Genomic DNA, 17674 nt, shown 5'->3' on the forward strand with positions numbered 1-17674 from the left:
GGGTTGGTTGTTTGTTAAAGTTCCCTTATTTATTAGACAATAATGTTAGTAGAACAAAATATTAATTGCATGCCCTTCACCTAATGAGATAACTTACCAAGATCCACAAGTTATAGGGATATGGTAGTTCAACTAATTTGCGACAATAACAATTTGCTAATCCTATATAGGAAGATTTGAAATTTGACCATGAATTCTGCTCATCTACTAGAAGTAGAACAGCAACCAAAAATGTCAACAATAACATATTCTGAAATATAACAAACAAATTCCCCCTCAATTACAAATTGGCAAATTTTGCCAACTTCATACTCAAAACTTTTACACATAATTAAAGAAAATTAAAAACCAACACCATCACCCGTAATGCCTACAAGTACACTGTTAAAAGCAATAAGCTATAATGATAGCCAACGAAATACGGTATTGCTATTGAGACTATCTGATGAATACAAGTTTACAAAAGAAAAGAATGCAAAATTTCGTCTGACTGCGTTTTCCCAAGGTGAATAAATGTAGCAGCCTCGACTTCAGAACTAAATTTTTCAGTACAGAAGTTTCCGGCCGACAAATAATTCAATTTTCCAAGTTGTCAGGCCCAATATTTATCTTTATCCACATATCCATCACAGGCATTCTGTGAAACTCGAAAGTTGAGTCATCTCGATGAGAAGTTGCCACTGGGTGAGACTTACTAATCAATAAATTTGGACTGGAGAAAATTAAAACCCAGAAGCAGCAAAGTATATAACAATATTACCTTGAAAATTCCTTCTCTTAGGTTTCCCCGTCGAGATTCAACATTCCATTTCTCATTGCTCTAAGCTGGTGTTCATCTCAACTAATTTTTGTTGTTCTTCCTCCGTCTCTTGTGTTTTTACCTGATTCACAACCTTAGGCTTGTTGCTTGTAGATTGCTGATACATAACACCGCCTAGCATACATATTAACAGCCCCACTGTACCAACAATGGTTGAATGCTTGTCCCAAATAATCAGATTAATCACAACAGTCAATAGCTTGTTCACTATACCAAGAACAGTAAATCCAGTTGCAGAAATTGCCCTTCGGCAAGAAAATCCAAAGAAAGAGATGGATAAACCAAATAAACAAGATAACCCCACTGGCAAAAGCACATCTAAAGAATACCAATCTGATTCATCCGTGATTTCATGCTTAATCTTCTTCAATTCTCCCATTACTAGTAGTTCAATTGGAAACAGTAGAAGAGCCTCGAGATTGTTATGCAGTACAAGACCCCATGTATTTAAGCCGATGGTCATTACTACATGCTTTATGTAGACAAAATCTATCGACATGCTTACCAAGTAAGCTAGAGCCCAACTATAAGCCGTGACTGTGAACTGGTAATCTGTAAGCACATAAATCACACTTCCCCCAAAAATTGTGGCAAGTGAGGCCCATGTCCTAATTGATGGCCATGGCTGGTGTAAGAAGAGAGTCTCTCCTATAGCAACAAAGATTGGAACAACTGAACGAAAGACAATGAAAGTGTTGACATTGGCATGAAGAAGGAGCTCACTGTTGGTGAAGAGAGAGAGGTAGAATATAATTGCTGCTGGTAGGAAGCGCCACATGGTAAGAAGGTCAAGCGAATCATGTTCTAGCAACTTAAGCCAGCCACATACAAGGACCCCCATAGCACTTGTAAAATACTGTAAAGCAGTTAGTGCCCCAGGATAAGGAAATTTTACGACAGCCCATTTGTTGATAATGGAAAGCAATGAGGCAGACAAGCAATAACCAGCAGCTATACCATAGACTGAGATTTGTTGGACTATGACACTGTACCAGTTTGGTTGGATATTACCAAAGAGAGTAGGAGCACTTGAACCACCCTGGGCCTGACGACCCTGACCAACTTGAGGATTCTCCACACCATTTTTATTAGACATCTGTCGTAGGATAAAAAAATCTTTGTAAGTCCACACCATTATTTCATTTATATTTTTGCAAAATTCAGAAACAAATGCTTAACATAAACATCAGGCAAGAATAGCAACACCTTTCTCACGGACACTTCTGTTTCATCCATCTTGCTGGATTCACCAAGGACCTCCACTTGTTCAAGCAACTTCTTTAACTTTTCCTCCAGAACAAACAAATGTTCAGACTTTTCACTTGACAGTGGATGTGGTAGAGCAGGTTCCACCTCCTGATGACGGCGTTCTCGCTCACGCCTTACTCTTCTATCCAAATCCATAACCTGTAATGCAAGTAGATATGACAAAGAAATACAGGTGAATATTTTATTTTCATTGAGCATAAATACAACAACAACAACAACAACAAAGCCTTTTCCCACTAAGTGGGGTCGGCTATATGAATCCTAGAACGCCATTGCGCTCAGTTTTGTGTCATGTTCTCCGTTAGATCCAAGTACTCAAGTCTTTTCTTAGGGTCTCTTCCAAAGTTTTCCTAGGTCTTCCTCTACCCCTTCGGCCCTGAACCTCTGTCCCGTAGTCACATTTTCGAACAAAAGCATCAGTAGGCCTTCTTTGCACATGTCTAAACCACCGGAACCGATTTTCTCTCAAATTTCCTTCAATTTTGGCTACTCCTACTTTACCTCGGATATCCTCATTCCCAATCTTATCCTTTATCGTGTGCCCATACATCCCACGAAGCATCCTCATCTCCGCTACACCCATTTTGTGTACGTGTTGATGCTTCACCGCCCAACATTCTGTGCCATACAACATCGCTGGCCTTATTGCCGTCCTATAAAATTTTCCCTTGAGCTTCAGTGGCCTACGACGGTCACACAACACGCCGGATGCACTCTTACACTTCATCCATCCAGCTTGTATTCTATGGTTGAGATCTCCATCTAATTCTCCGTTCTCTTGCAAGATAGATCCTAGGTAGCGAAAATGGTCACTTTTTGTGATCTTCGCTAGATTGCTCCGGTCATTAGTGTGGATAAGTATATAAATGGATAGAGATAGGAAAGCAAACACAAGATGTACGTGGTTCACCCAGATTGGCTACGTTCACGGAATAGAGGAGTTCTCATTAATTGTGAAGGGTTTACACAAGTAAATAGGTTCAAGCTCTCCTTTAGTGAGTACAAGTGAATGATTTAGAACAAATGACATTAGGAAATATTGTGGGAGAATGATCTCGTAACCACGAAACTTCTAAGTACCGAAGTGTGGTATCGTCTTGACTTGCCTTATCTGTCTCATAGGTAGATGTGGCATCTTCTCTGGAAGTACTCTTCCTCCATCCAGGGGTGGTATCTGTAACTGGTGGAGATGCACAAGGTAATGTATCAATTTCACTTGAAGCTTACTTGTAGTTTCAGGCTTGGTCAAGCGCGATACAAACCATGTAGTAGGAGTCCCCCAAGTCGCCGGGCTAGGGGATCTGCTGAAAGAGGTGACAGACAAGGTAAGCAATCAGAGCTCCGGCTGATTGTTCACATTCTCCCTATCTTGCAGGCAGCATGAAGGATAAAGAGAAGAAAAATGAGAAGAGATGATATGGGATACTTTTGCTTTTGAAGAAGTAACTTTCCACAGGCTTATTCTTGAACCAGGCTGGAGGGTTTTCTGGTTTCCTCCAGAGTATAAGGCCGACTGAAGAATTTGAGGGTCAAAACAAGTCCATCAAATCTAGAGTACGTTCGACCCTGCTGATATGGGATACTTTTGCTTTTGACAGAGTAGTGGATGTATCGGCACGTGTGCTGTTACGCTTGTCTCCACATGCTTCCTTGTATCCTTCTCACTTGCCCTATCTGTTCCTCAGGCAGATGCGGTATCTTCCCTGGAAGCATAAGATGTTGAAGATGAGTACTCGAGAGCAATGCCAGGTAAGTAATTAGGTAAGGGGTTCCAGGCAGTCAGTTCCTGGCTGGAAGCTTTTTCAAGTGCTGACTGATTGCTCTCTTTCTCCTTGTCTTGCAGATAAGAACAAGGCCAAAGGAAAAGACAAGGAAAAAGCATGATATGGGATACTCTTGCTTTTAACCCTGATGATATGAGATATTCTTGCTCTAGTATAGCTTGTTTACAGAGGTATTATCGGGGGGAAAGAAAGCTGAATATTTCGAAAGGCTTCGTTGGGAGTGCCCTCTCAGATAAGAGAAAGGGTTGAGCATTTTTGCAGGTCTGCCTGTCCGTTAGGGATGGAGATCGACATATATAGGAGTCTCCCTAACATCAAGTAATAATGCTATTCCTTTACCCTGCTTGGTCATAGCACGGTAGTGGGAGCTGCCAGCTTCACATGTTTTAACTCTGTCATAGCACTTTGAAAAAGTGGTCTGTGGTATTTGGAAAGCTGATGTTGCGTGTGAAGATTACAGACAAGCTTTATCCAAGGAGATCCAGCTCTTGAAGTTGGGAAAGTGGTGCCTCTTCGGTTTTCGAACAAGCAATCCTGTCGGGGATCTGGCTCTCAAGATTCGGAGAACGATGCCTCTTCGATTTTTGAGAAAGCAATCCTGCTGGGGGTCTGGCTCTCGAGATTCGGAGAGCGGTGTCTCTTCGATTTTTGAGAAAGTAATCATGTTGGGAGTCTGGCTCTCGAGATTTGGAGGGCGGTGCCTCTTCGATTTTGGAGCAAGCAATCTTGTTGGGAGTGTTTTCTCGAATGTGAGTAAAGGTTGGGCATGTTTGCTAGTCTACCTTGCCACGAAGCACAGAGGTTGACACACAGGGACTTTCCAATTATCCAGCAGTGGTACTGTTCCTTTACCCTCTTTCGATTTTTGAGAAAGTAATCATGTTGGGAGTCTGGCTCTCGAGATTCGGAGGGCGGTGCCTCTTCGATTTTGGAGCAAGCAATCTTGTTGGGAGTGTTTTCTCGAATGTGAGTAAAGGTTGGGCATGTTTGCTAGTCTACCTTGCCACGAAGCACAAAGGTTGACACACAGGGACTTTCCAATTATCCAGCAATGGTACTGTTCCTTTACCCTCTCTTCGATTTTTGAGAAAGTAATCATGTTGGGAGTCTGGCTCTCGAGATTCGGAGGGCGGTGCCTCTTCGATTTTGGAGCAAGCAATCCTGTTGGGAGTGTTTTCTCGAATGTGTGTAAAGGTTGGGCATGTTTGCTAGTCTACCTTGCCACGAAGCACAGAGGTTGACACACCGGGACTTTTCAATTATCCAGCAGTGGTACTGTTCCTTTACCCTTGTGGGTAATAATATGGTAACTAGACCTTCAAAATTTATGTGTCTAAACTTTGTTAGTGTTGTTTCTTTGCAATTCTTTTACCCTTCTTGGTCAGAGCGATGTAGCGGGAGCTGCAAGCTTCACGTGTCTCAACTTTGTCAGAGAACTTTGGCAAAGTTATCTGTGGTACCCATGAGTTACTGTTGCGTGTGGGAAGTGGGTGATTGAACAGTAGGATTCATGTGCTTTCTACTTCGCCAGAAATCTTCGACAGAATGCCCATAATTTCCGCAAAGCTGAGTGTGCGTGTGACAGGTGCTGACAAGGCTGGAAAAGTAGGTGCCTCTTCGATTTCTGAGATCGGCCCTCGTGGTCTCTTAGCAGCCCAGCTTTTGAGAAAGCAAGCCTCTTCGATTTCTGAGATCGGCCTTCGTGGTCTTTGAGCAGCCCAGCTTTTGAGAAAGCAAAAGCCTCTTCGATTTCTGAGATCGACCCTCGTGGTCTCTGAGCAGCCCAGCTTTTGAGAAAGCAAACACCTCTTCGATTTCTGAAGCTTCGTCGAGTGCAGATTTTTATAGGGGCTGACATTAAGTTCCAAAGCACACTTGAATATCCACCAGTAGAAGCTCCATTCTTGCACTTCTAAGATCTTGATTTGTCCGACCTCTTCTCTCTTCAACACCTTTGAAAATGTCTGGCCCCTCCGACCGTCGTTTTGACATGAACCTTGTTGAAGAGGCAGCCCCGCCTTCTCCAGACAACATATGGCGCCCATCCTTCGTCTCCCCTACTGGTCCTCTTACCGTTGGGGATTCCGTGATGAAGAATGATATGACCGCTGCGGTAGTGGCCAGGAACCTTCTCACTCCCAAAGATAACAGACTACTTTCCAAACGGTCTGATGAGTTGGCTGTTAAGGATTCTCTGGCTCTCAGTGTTCAGTGTGCAGGTTCTGTGTCTAATATGGCCCAACGCCTATTTGCTCGAACCCGCCAAGTTGAATCATTGGCGGCTGAAGTGATGAGTCTCAAACAGAAGATTAGAGGGCTCAAGCATGAGAATAAACAGTTGCACCGGCTCGCACATGACTATGCTACAAACATGAAGAGGAAGCTTGACCAGATGAAGGAATCTGATGGTCAGGTTTTACTTGATCATCAGAGATTTGTGGGTTTGTTCCAAAGGCATTTATTGCCTTCGTCTTCTGGGGCTGTACCGCATAATGAAGCTCCAAATGATCAACCTCTGATGCCTCCTCCTTCTAGGGTTTTGTCCAGTACTGAGGCTCCGAATGATCCCCCTCTGGTGCCTTCTCTTTCTGGGGCTCTACCGACTGCTGAGACTTCTCCTAAGCAACATTTGTGAAGGCTCCCTCTTGTTTGTTTATTTTGACTCAAGTATATGTACATATTTGTAACTTATCGGGGATATCAATAAATAAGCTTTCCTTCATTTCAACGTATTGTGTTAAATACACCAAAGCCTTCTTCGCTAAGTTCTTTGAATTTTCTTTTGTTGAAGCTTGTATGTTGAAGCTTTGTGAGTGGAGCATGTAGGTTGAGGTAGTGTTCCCTTAATTTCCCGAGTGAGGAAAATTTCTCGGTTGGAGACTTGGAAAATCCAAGTCACTGAGTGGGATCGGCTATATGAATCTTAGAACGCCATTGTGTTCTGTCCTGTGTCATGTCCTCCGTTAGATCCAAGTACTCTAAGTCTTTTCTTAGGGTCTCTTCCAAAGTTTTCCTAGGTCTTCCTCTACCCATTCGGCCCTGAACCTCTGTCCTATAGTCGCATCTTCTAATCGGAGCGTCAGTAGGCCTTCTTTGCACATGTCCAAACCACCGTAACCGATTTTCTCTCATCTTTCCTTCAATTTCGGCTACTCCTACTTTACCCCAGATATCCTCATTCCTAATCTTATCCTTTCTCGTGTGCCCACACATCCAACGAAGCATCCTCATCTCCGCTACACCCATTTTGTGTACGTGTTGATGCTTCACCACCCAACATTTTGTGCCATACAGCATCGCCGGCCTTATTACCGTCCTATAAAATTTTCCCTTGAACTTCAGTGGCATACGGCGGTCACACAACACGCCGGATGCAATCTTCCACTTCATTGAGCATAAATATAGGTGAATAATTCTAGATCATCAAGCCCAATGGAAAAATGTGCAACTTACCAACATCTCACAAAACTGAGCAAGTTCGGCTGCAAACTTGGGAAAATATGCATCATGCTGTGGTGACTTCTCAAAACTATAATCACAAAATAAAAGAAACACTTAGAAGTAAAATACAAAATAATAATCAGTCCAATAGCAGGTAGAAAAGGGGTGAGGGGAACCACAAGAGCCTTGAAGGGAAATAAAAGGCAGCAGCTGATGGATTTATGATGAAACGGCAGACAGTAAGCTCATAAATTTCTGATAAAATGGAAGAAAGCATATGTAATGACTTCAGATGATGATCTGATTTTGAAATCTAAACTTCAAGTTTCAACAAAACAATCAAAATACTCTTATAAAAGCTTAGTGAAAGCAATTGTATACCATTTTCCAGATGGTTAAAAATTTATTCAACTTTTTCACGTAACAAAAATGAAATAAAAAAGAAGCTCGCAAAAGGGTTCAAGCTCCAGGAACAGAAACCTTTGATAAAATAATAAAGAAAGACGGTAGTAGATATTGATATGTGAAACATCAGCAAGCAACTATTTTAGTAAGCTAACTTGCTGAGATGGAATGGATACATTTCTATTCCCTTATAGGCAATCAACTACAACAACAACAACAACAAAGCCTTTTCCCACTAAGTGGGGTCGGCTATGTGAATCCTAAAACGCCATTGCGCTCGATTTTGTGTCATGTCCTCCGTTAGATCCAAGTACTCTAAGTCTTTTCTTAAGGTCTCTTCCAAAGTTTTCCTAGGTCTTCCTCTACCCCTTCGGCCCTGAACCTCTATCCCGTAGTCACATCTTCGAACTGGAGCGTCAGTAGGCCTTCTTTGCACATGTCCAACCCACTCATTCCTAATCTTATCCTTTCTCGTGAGCCCATACCTCCAACGAAGCATCCTCATCTTCGCTACACCCATTTTGTGTACGTGTTGATGCTTCACCGCCCAACATTCTATGCCATACAGCATCGCCGACCTTATTGCCGTCCTATAAAATTTTCCCTTGAGCTTCAGTGGCATACGACGGTCACACAACACGCCAGATGCACTCTTCCACTTCATCCATCCCGCTTGTATTCCATATATTCTGTCTTTAATCGGCTTAGGCGAAGACCTTTAGATTCCAACACTTCTCTCCAAAGGTTAAGCTTCGCATTTACCCTTCCTGAGTTTCATCTATCAACCCTATATCGTTTGCGAAAAGCATACACCAAGGAATAACATCTTGAATATGTCATGTTAACTCATCCATTACCAATGTAAAAAGGTAAGGACTTAAGGATTGTTGATGCACAAAATCAGTGAGAACTTTGGTACAACAGAAAGTATTAAGTTTGTGACATTCGCTAGATTGCTCCGTTCATTAGTGTGGATAAGTATGTAAAAGGATAGAGACAGGAGAGCAAACACAAGATGTACGTGGTTCACTCAGATTGGCTACGTCCATGGAGTAGAGGAGTTCTCATTAATTGTGAAGGGTTTACACAAGTACATAGGTTCAAGCTCTCCTTTAGTGGGTACAAGTGAATGATTAGTACAAATGGCATTAGGAAATATTTTGGGAGAATGATCTCCTTTTATAGAATAGAGTTTCTAGCCTTGTTCTGACATTGACACGTGTCATGTTGTGATTGGCTTCTGATGTTGACACGTGTCGCGCTATGATTGGCTTCTGATGTCGACACGTGTCGCTCTATGATTGGCCTCCTGGTTGGAGGGGAAGCTCCTCGGTTGGGGACTTGCAAGATCCAAGCCGCTGAGTAATCACGAAACTTCTAAGTACCGAAGTATGGTATCGTCTTCACTTGCCTTATCTATCTCATAAGTAGATGTGGCATCTTCTCTGGAAGTACTCTTCATCCGTCCAGGGGTGGTATCTTTAACTGGTGGAGATACAAAAGGTAATGTATCAATTTCACTTGAAGCTTACTTGTAGTTTCAGGCTTGGTCAAGTGTGAGACAAACCATGTAGTAGGAGTCCCTCAAGTCGCCGAGCTAGGGGATCTGCTGAAAGAGATGATAGACAAGGTAAGCAATCAGAGCTCCAAGCAATCAATCCTAGATCAGAAGTTTGATTTCGAGTTCCGGCTGATTGTTCTCATTCTCCTTATCTTGCAGGCAGCATGAAGGATAAAGAGAAGAAAAGGAGAAGAAATGATATGAGATACTTTTGCTTTTGAAGAAGTAACTTTCCACAGGCTTATTCTTGAACTGGGCTGGAGGGTTTTCTAGTTTCCTCCAGAGTATAAGGCCGACTCAAGAATTTGAGGGTCAAAACAAGTCCATCAAATCTAGAGTACGTTCGACCCTGCTGATATGGGATACTTTTGCTGTTAACAAAGTAGTGGAAGTATCGGCACGTGTTCTGTTACTCTTGTCTCCACATGCTTCCTTGTATCCTTCTCACTTGCCCTATCTGTTCCTCAAGCAGATGTGGTATCTTCTCTGGAAGCATAAGATGTTGAAGATGAGTACTCGAGAGCAATGTCAGGTAAGTAATCAGGTATGGGGTTCCAGGCAGTCAGTTCCTGACTGGAAGCTTGATTCCAAGTGCTGACTGATTGCTCTCTTTCTCCTTGTCTTGCAGGTAAGAACAAGGCCAAAGGAAAAGACAGGGAAAAAGCATGATATGAGATACTCTTGCTTTTAACCCTGATGATATGAGATATTCTTGCTCTGGTGTAGCTTGTTTGCAGAGGTATTATCGGGGGGGAAAGAAAGCTGAGTATTTCGAGAGGCTTCGTTGGGAGTGCCCTCTCAGATATGAGGAAGGGTTGAGCATTTTTGCAGGTCTGCCTGTCCGTTGAGGATGGAGGTCGACATATATAGGAGTCTTCCTAACAACAAGTAGTAATGCTATTCCTTTACCCTTCTTGGTCATAGCACTGTAGTGTGAGCTGCCAGCTTCACGTGTTTTAACTCTGTCAGAGCACTTTGAAAAAGTGATCTGTGGTATCTGGAAAGCTGATGTTGCGTGTGAAGATTACAGACAAGCTTTATCCAAGGAGATCTGGCTCTCGAAGTTGAGAAAGCGATGCCTCTTCGGTTTTCGAACAAGCAATCTTGTCGGGGATCTGGCTCTCGAGATTCGAAGAACGGTGCCTCTTCGATTTTTGAGAAAGCAATCCTGCCGGTCTCTTCGATTTTTGAGAAAGTAATCCTGTTGGGAGTCTGGTTCTCGAGATTCGAAGGGCGGTGCCTCTTCGATTTTGGAGCAAGCAATCTTGTTGGGAGTGTTTTCTCGAATGTGAGTAAAGGTTGGGTATTTTTGCTAGTCTACCTTGCCACGGAGCACAGAGGTTGACACACAGGGACTTTCCAATTATCCAGCAGTGGTGCTGTTCCTTTACCCTTGTGGGTAATAATATGGTAGCTAAGCCTTCAAAATTTATGTGTCTAAACTTTGTTAGTGCTATTTCTTTGCTATTCTTTTACCCTTCTTGGTCATAGCCGACCCCACTTAGTGGGAAAAGGCTTTGTTGTTGTTGTTGTTGGTCATAGCGATGTAGTGGGAGCTGCAAGCTTCACGTGTCTAAACTTTGTCAGAGATCTTTAGCAAAGTTATCTGTGGTACCCATGAGCTGATGTTGCATGTGGAAAGTGGATGATTGAATAGTAAGATTCACGTGCTTTCTACTTCACCAGAAATCTTCGACAGATTGCCCGTAATTTCCGCAAAGCTAAGTGTGCATGTGACAGGTGCTGACAAGGCTGAGAAAGCAGGTGCCTCTTCGATTTCTAAGATCGGCCCTCGTGGTCTCTGAGCAGCCTAGCTTTTGAGAAAGCAAGCACCTCTTTGATTTTTGAGATCGGCCCTCGTGGTCTTTGAGCAGCTCAGCTTTTGAGAAAGCAAACGCCTCTTCGATCTCTGAGGTCGGCCCTCGTGGTCTCTGAGCAGCCTAGCTTTTGAGAAAGCAAACGCTTCTTCGATTTCTGAGCAGGCGCATCTTCGATTTCTGAAGCTCTGTCAAGTGCAGATTTTTATAGCGGCTGGCATTAAATTCCAAAGCACACTTGAATCTCCACCAGTAGAAGCTCCCTTCTTGCACTTCTAAGATCTTGATTTGTCCGACCTCTTCTCTCTTCACCTTTGAAAATGTCTAGTCCTTCCGACCGTCATTTTGACTTGAACCTTGGTGAAGAGGCAGCCGCGCATTCTCCAGACAACATATGGCGCCCATCCTTCTTATCCCCTACTGGTCCTCATACTGTTGGGAATTCCGTGATGAAGAATGATATGACTGCTGCGGTGGTGGCCAGGAACATTCTCACTCCCAAAGATAACAGACTTCTTTCCAAACGGTCTGATGAGTTGGATGTTAAGGATTCTCTAGCTCTCAGTGTTTAGTATGTAGGTTCTGTGTCGAATATGGCCCAACACCTATTTGCTCGAACCCGCCAAGTTGAATCATTGGCAGCTGAAGTGATGAGTCTCAAGCAGAAGATTAGAGGGCTCAAGCATGAGAATAAACAGTTGCACAGGCTCGCACATGATTGTTACAAATACGAAGAGGAAGCTTGACCAGATGAAGGAATCTGATGGTCAGATTTTACTTGATCATCAAAGGTTTGTGGGTGTGTTCCAAAGGTATTTATTGCCTTCGTCTTCTGGGACTGTACCGCGTAATGAAGCTCTAAATGATCAACCTCCGATGCCTCTTCCTTCTAGGGTATTGTCCAGTACTGAGGTTCTGAGTGATCACCCTCTGGTGCCTTCTCTTTCTGGGGCTCTACCGACTGCTGAGACTTCGCCTAAGCAACCATTGTGAAGGCCCCCTCTTGTTTGTTTATTTTGACTCATGTATATGTACATATTTGTAACTTATCGGAGATATCAATAAATAAGCTTTGCTTCATTTCAACGTATTGTGTTAAATACACCAAAGCCTTCTTCATTAAGTTCTTTGAATTTTTCTTTTGTTGAAGCTTGTATGTTGAAGCTTTGTAAGTGAAGCATGTAGGTTGAGGTAGTGTTTCCTTAATTTCTCGAGTAAGGAAAACTTCTCGATTGGAGACTTGAAAAGTCCAAGTCACTGAGTGGGGTCGACTATATGAATCTTAGAACGCCATTGTGCTCGATCCTGTGTCATGTCCTTCGTTAGATCCAAGTACTCTCAAGTCTTTTCTTAGAGTCTTTTCCAAAGTTTTCCTAGGTCTTTCTCTACCCCTTCAACCCTGAACCTCTATCCCGTAGTCGCATCTTCTAACTGGACCGTCAGTAGGACTTCTTTGCATATGTCCAAACCACCGTAACCGATTTTCTCTCAACTTTCCTACAATTTCGGCTACTCCTACTTTACCTCGGATATCCTCATTCCTAATCTTATCCTTTCTCGTGTGCCCACACATCCAATGAAGCATCCTCATCTCCGCTACACCTATTTTGTGTACGTATTGATGCTTCACCGCGCAACATTCTGTGCCATACAGCATCACCGGCCTTATTGTCGTCCTATAAAATTTTCCCTTGAGCTTCAGTGGCATACGGCGGTCACACAACACGCCGGATGCACTCTTACACTTCATCCATCCAGCTTGTATTCTATGGTTGAGATCTTTATCTAATTCTCCGTTCTTTTGCAAGATAGATCCTAGGTAGCGAAAGCAGTCACTCATTGGTATTTCCTGATCTCCGATCCTCACCCCTAACTCATTTTGGCCTCCATTTGCACTGAACTTGCACTCCATATATTCTGTCTTTAATCGGCTTAGGCGAAGACCTTTAGATTCCAACACTTCTCTCTAAAGGTTAAGCTTCACATTTACCCCTTCCTAAGTTTCATCTATTAACACTATATCGTCTGCGAAAAGCATACACCAAGGAATATCATCTTGAATATGTCCTGTTAACTCATCCATTACCAACGCAAAAAGGTAAGGACTTAAGGATGAGCCTTGATGTAATCCTACAGTTATGAGGAAGCTTTCGGTTTGTCCTTCATGAATTCTTACGGCAGTCTTCGCTCCTTCATACATATCCTTTATAACTTGGATATATGCTACTCGTACTCCTTTCTTCTCCAAAATCCTCCAGAGAATGTCTCTTAGGATCCTATCATACGCTTTTTCCAAATCTATAAAGACCATGTGTAAATCCTTTTTCCCCTCTATATCTTTCCATCAATCTTCGTAAGAGATAGATTGCCTCCATGGTTGAGCGCCCTGGCATGAACCCTAATTGGTTGTCCAAAACCCATGTCTCTTGCCTCAATCTATGCTCAATAACTCTCTCCCAGAGCTTCATTGTATGACTCATTAGCTTAATACCCCTATAGTTCATGCAATTTTGTACGTCGCCCTTATTCTTGTAGATAGACATCAAAGTGCTCTTTCGCCACTCATTTGGCATCTTCTTCGTTTTCAAAATCCTATTGAAAAGGTCAGTGAGCCATGCTATACCTGTCTCTCCCAGGACTTTTCACACTTCGATCGATATATCATCTAGGCCCACTGCTTTTCTATGTTTCATCTTTTTCAAAGCTACAACCACTTCTTCTTTCCTAATTCGACGATAAAATGAGTAGTTTCTATACTCTTCTGAGTTACTCAATTCCCCTAAAGAAGTACTCCTTTCATGTCCTTCATTGAAAAGATTATGAAAATAACCTCTCCATCTGTCTTTGACCGCATTCTCTTTAGCAAGAACCTTTCCATCCTCATCCTTGATGCACCTCACTTGGTTTAGGTCCATTGTCTTCTTTTTCCTTGCTCTAGCTAGTTTATAGATATCCAACTTTCCTTCTTTGGTATCTAGTCGCTTATACATATCGTCATAAGCCACTAACTTAACTTCTCTCACAGCTTTCTTCGCCTCTTGCTTCGCTCTTCTATACCTTTCACCATTTTCATCGGTCTTATCCTTGTATAAGGCTTTACAACATTCCTTCTTAGCCTTCACCTTTGTTTGTACCTCCTTATTCCACCACCAAGATTCCTTTTGGTGTGGAGCAAAGCCCTTGGACTCTTCTAATACCTCTTTTGCTACTTTTCGGATACAACTAGCCATGGGATCACATATTTGGCTAGCTTCCCCCTCTCTATCCCACACACACTGGGTGATTACTTTCTCTTTGAAAATTGCTTGTTTTTATCCTTTTAGATTCCACCATCTAGTCCTTGGGCACTTCCAAGTCTTGTTCTTTTTTCTCACTCTTTTGATATGTACATCCATCACCAACAAGCGATGTTGATTAGCCAAGCTCTCTCCCGGTATAACTTTGCAATCCTTACAAGTTATACGATCCCCTTTCCTCATTAGAATAAAATCTATTTGTGTTTTTGACGACCCACTCTTGTAAGTGATCACATGTTCTTCTCTCTTCTTAAAGAAGGTGTTGGCTAAGAAGAGATCATATGACATTGCAAAATCTAAGATAGCTTCCCCATCCTCGTTTCTCTCCCCAAAACCATGGCCACCATGAAAACCTCCATAGTTGTCTGTCTCCTTGCCCACGTGTCCATTTAAATCTCCTCCTATAAATAACTTCTCCGCCAGAGCAATCAACTAATCTAGAAAAAATACCGATAACTTATAGCAGCAGCTTAGAATACCATGGTTGAAGTATTGCGATATTGAATTTTCATTCCACATGTATGAATCTGTTAATTATGCATAAAATAGAGCTTTTGTAGCAAAACCAGCACAACAAATTCACTTAGGACGGAAAAAGAAAACACAATTCCTTTAATTGCATTGGATCTAGATGCACAAAGTGCGGCAACATGAAAACCTCAGGAAACATTTCCGACAAGAAAATCCTAACCTAGAAAAAATGTCCAGTTAGTCACCTTTCTTTCAACTTTGGGTCATGTATTTGAGGGCACTGTCCTGTTTCATAAACAAAAGATTCGCTGTTAGTGATGTGTTATACTCTCCAAACATCCGAAAAGCAAATGATTTGGGAATCGAATCGTGATTCAAACATTTCTTGCTTGCTCTTTCTCAGCAACCAAATAGACTGTTAAACAGGTGTAATTCAATATGAAATTTAAAAGCAATGCACCTAGATCGCTTCGAGTATTGGCGAAGAGATCGAACGGGCAAAAACGAACCAAATAGTGCCCGCAGACCTCCTTATCATCCCAAGTAATTTCCCTCCCCCTCTTTCTCTCTTCCTCCGTCAAATTACGAGCTGGAAATTGGAATTCATCAACAAAATTAAAAAAAAAAAAAAAAAAAATATATATATATATATATATATATATATACATAAACACATTACAGCAGGAGTAAGCAAATTATTAATCCAATTAGAACCACTAAATATTACCAAAGTATAATATCTAAAATGCCCCAAGAAGCAAAAGAAAATGAGTATGTAGAAAAACAACAATTAGGGTTTATGAGAGATACCTGTGCCCATAAGTTCGTGTAGCAGAGAAGGAAATTCAAGGGGCTTGAATTTGAAAGAAAAATAAAAACAAAAAATTAATTTGAGTTGGAGAATAGAAAATTGAGATAAGGGTTTATAGGAAATGCACAAGTGAGGAATAAGCAGCTCCCATGGCTTTTAGGCCCTCTAGGCTCTCGGCTTCAGGTTTGATTTTGAATCTCAAGGAGTAGATTTATGATTGGGAATCTGAGGGAGAACGGGACAGCCACGGTAGTGGTATACATTCCTCATTCTTTGCTAACTTTGATTCAAGGTCATTTTTCGGACAATTACTACTAATTTCCTCCTCCTTTTTTTAAGGCTAAATTTGCTTCTTTGGTCGCTATCCTATTTTTCTCCACCTATGCAAATAGTGTTCGAATCTTTTCCCTTTACTTTAAAATAGTAAAGTAAAATTATTATAAGTGGTGAATTACTCTTGTGGTTATGATATTTCTCTTTAAAACATTAAGTCAAGAGTTCAAACTTTCCCTTCCTTTTAATGTATAATTAATATAGAGTATCGTTAATACAGGTCTCCAAACCACTTTTCTTTCCTTTTAATGTATAGCCCACCAAGACCTGAATGGATAACCAACCAACCAAAAGCAGTGCTTTTCACTTATCCGAACTGAAGGTGTTTGATTCTACAACTCCATTGTTGTTAATCCAAACAGAAGAAGTCACCGATGACCAACACAAAGTTGTTCACTTGTTCGAACTGAAGATGTGTTGACAGGAAGGTTAGGGTAGTTAGTGTGTTTCTCAAGAGTGTGAGAAAGGTTCCGTGTAGTGCGAGGATTTTCGCATGGTGCGTTTAAGTTGTTTGTTGAGTTGAATGGGGCTTTTAATGTTGCAAAGCCTCCTTTATTTATAGGCGAGGCTTCCATGATAAACAAGCCTGCAGAGGCAAAGTTTTGATGGGACTGTGTTTGCTCGGTGTTTACTTGAATATTCTTTTTATCCTTTCTTAGCCAAAACTTCATCTCCATACAATTTTGACCTCTTTGATTCCAACTACAATTTTGAACCTAATCACCTTATGAGATTCATTCATCTTTATCCAACCACGTAGCCACTCTAATCATTGGGATGATTCATATTTATCCAAACCCTAGTTTGATTCTTCGCAATTTCAATTTGTGTAGGATTCGACTGAGCCACCCCATACTTAATCTTTTCACAATCCTACCTCCATGAGGACTTGGTCGTACTAGGGGTGGGTAAAAGGGCATAGGAACCGCAGGTCGGGGCGGGTAATCAAGGTTCAGGACGGGTACGGGCCGGTTCCTAATTTTTAAAAAGAGGAATAGGGCAGGGCAGGCCGGTTCCAAAAATATAGAAAAACGAGTACCCGGACCGGCCTGTTTGTAATTGCAATGGACATATGAGATTGAAAATGAACCTACCAGCAAATCTGAACCGTTAGTTTTACCTAGGACCTAGGTCTCCTCGAGCTCGACTATGTTACTGGAGTCTTCGAACTCGACTTGATTCTCTCTTGCTGTCTCGCCTCGTTGTCTCCTCCAACATCCCGAGCTCGACTCTGTCACTGAACCTAGGTCTCCTCGAGCTCGACTCTGTCAAGGGAAAGCGAATCTCTTACTCCATATTAATTAATTAATATCTTTATTCAATTAAATTTAAACATGTAATTCACTTTTGTCAATCGGCCTCCTCCCGTATCCGATCACTCGATGAGTTCCTCTAAAACCAATTTTTTTTATTTGTTAATTTATTTTTCTTCTTATTTCGAAATTACGATTGGGTATGTTCGGATTGAGTTATGAATTTCCATTGATGAATTTGAGTTAGGTGGTTTTGCTTTTTTTTTTTTTAATTTTATTTTCCAATTTAGTCAGATGAATAGCTAAAGGTTTGAACTTGTATTGATTTTGTTTTGTTTCTGTAATTCATTGGATAATTTTTATTTTTTATGATGGATTGTTGAGAAAACTGAGAGGGATTTATGGATTCAGCT

General features: G+C 41.7%; 1 protein-coding gene and 1 long non-coding RNA gene across 5 annotated transcripts; one reads left to right on the plus strand and one right to left on the minus strand.

The window, feature by feature from the left end:
* Nucleotides 1-232: 232 nt before the first annotated feature.
* On the minus strand, nucleotides 233-15993 carry LOC126607772 (GDP-mannose transporter GONST3-like). Of its 4 annotated transcripts, XR_007617699.1 has the most exons (7): nucleotides 15675-15992; nucleotides 15325-15453; nucleotides 15110-15149; nucleotides 7327-7402; nucleotides 2027-2227; nucleotides 761-1916; nucleotides 233-680 (listed from the first exon to the last, which is right to left on the minus strand). XR_007617699.1 is itself a non-coding variant. In XM_050275488.1 (6 exons), exons 1-6 carry the CDS (start codon nucleotides 15682-15684, stop codon nucleotides 813-815), a joined length of 1560 nt encoding a protein of 519 aa, XP_050131445.1. In that variant the 5' UTR covers nucleotides 15685-15992; the 3' UTR covers nucleotides 233-812. The 4 variants fall into 4 exon arrangements, 3 of the variants coding, with proteins under 3 accessions (XP_050131445.1, XP_050131446.1, XP_050131447.1); XM_050275488.1 differs by having other exon boundaries at nucleotides 233-1916; XM_050275489.1 differs by lacking the exon at nucleotides 15325-15453 and having other exon boundaries at nucleotides 233-1916; nucleotides 15675-15993.
* On the plus strand, nucleotides 3943-10872 carry LOC126607773 (uncharacterized). Its single transcript, XR_007617700.1, has 3 exons — nucleotides 3943-4849; nucleotides 5068-5109; nucleotides 10621-10872. It is a non-coding gene; the product is annotated as an uncharacterized LOC126607773 (long non-coding RNA).
* Nucleotides 15994-17674: the final 1681 nt, after the last annotated feature.

This window comes from Malus sylvestris, chromosome 16 (genome assembly GCF_916048215.2).
Source record: "Malus sylvestris chromosome 16, drMalSylv7.2, whole genome shotgun sequence".
Lineage (NCBI taxonomy): Eukaryota > Viridiplantae > Streptophyta > Magnoliopsida > Rosales > Rosaceae > Malus > Malus sylvestris.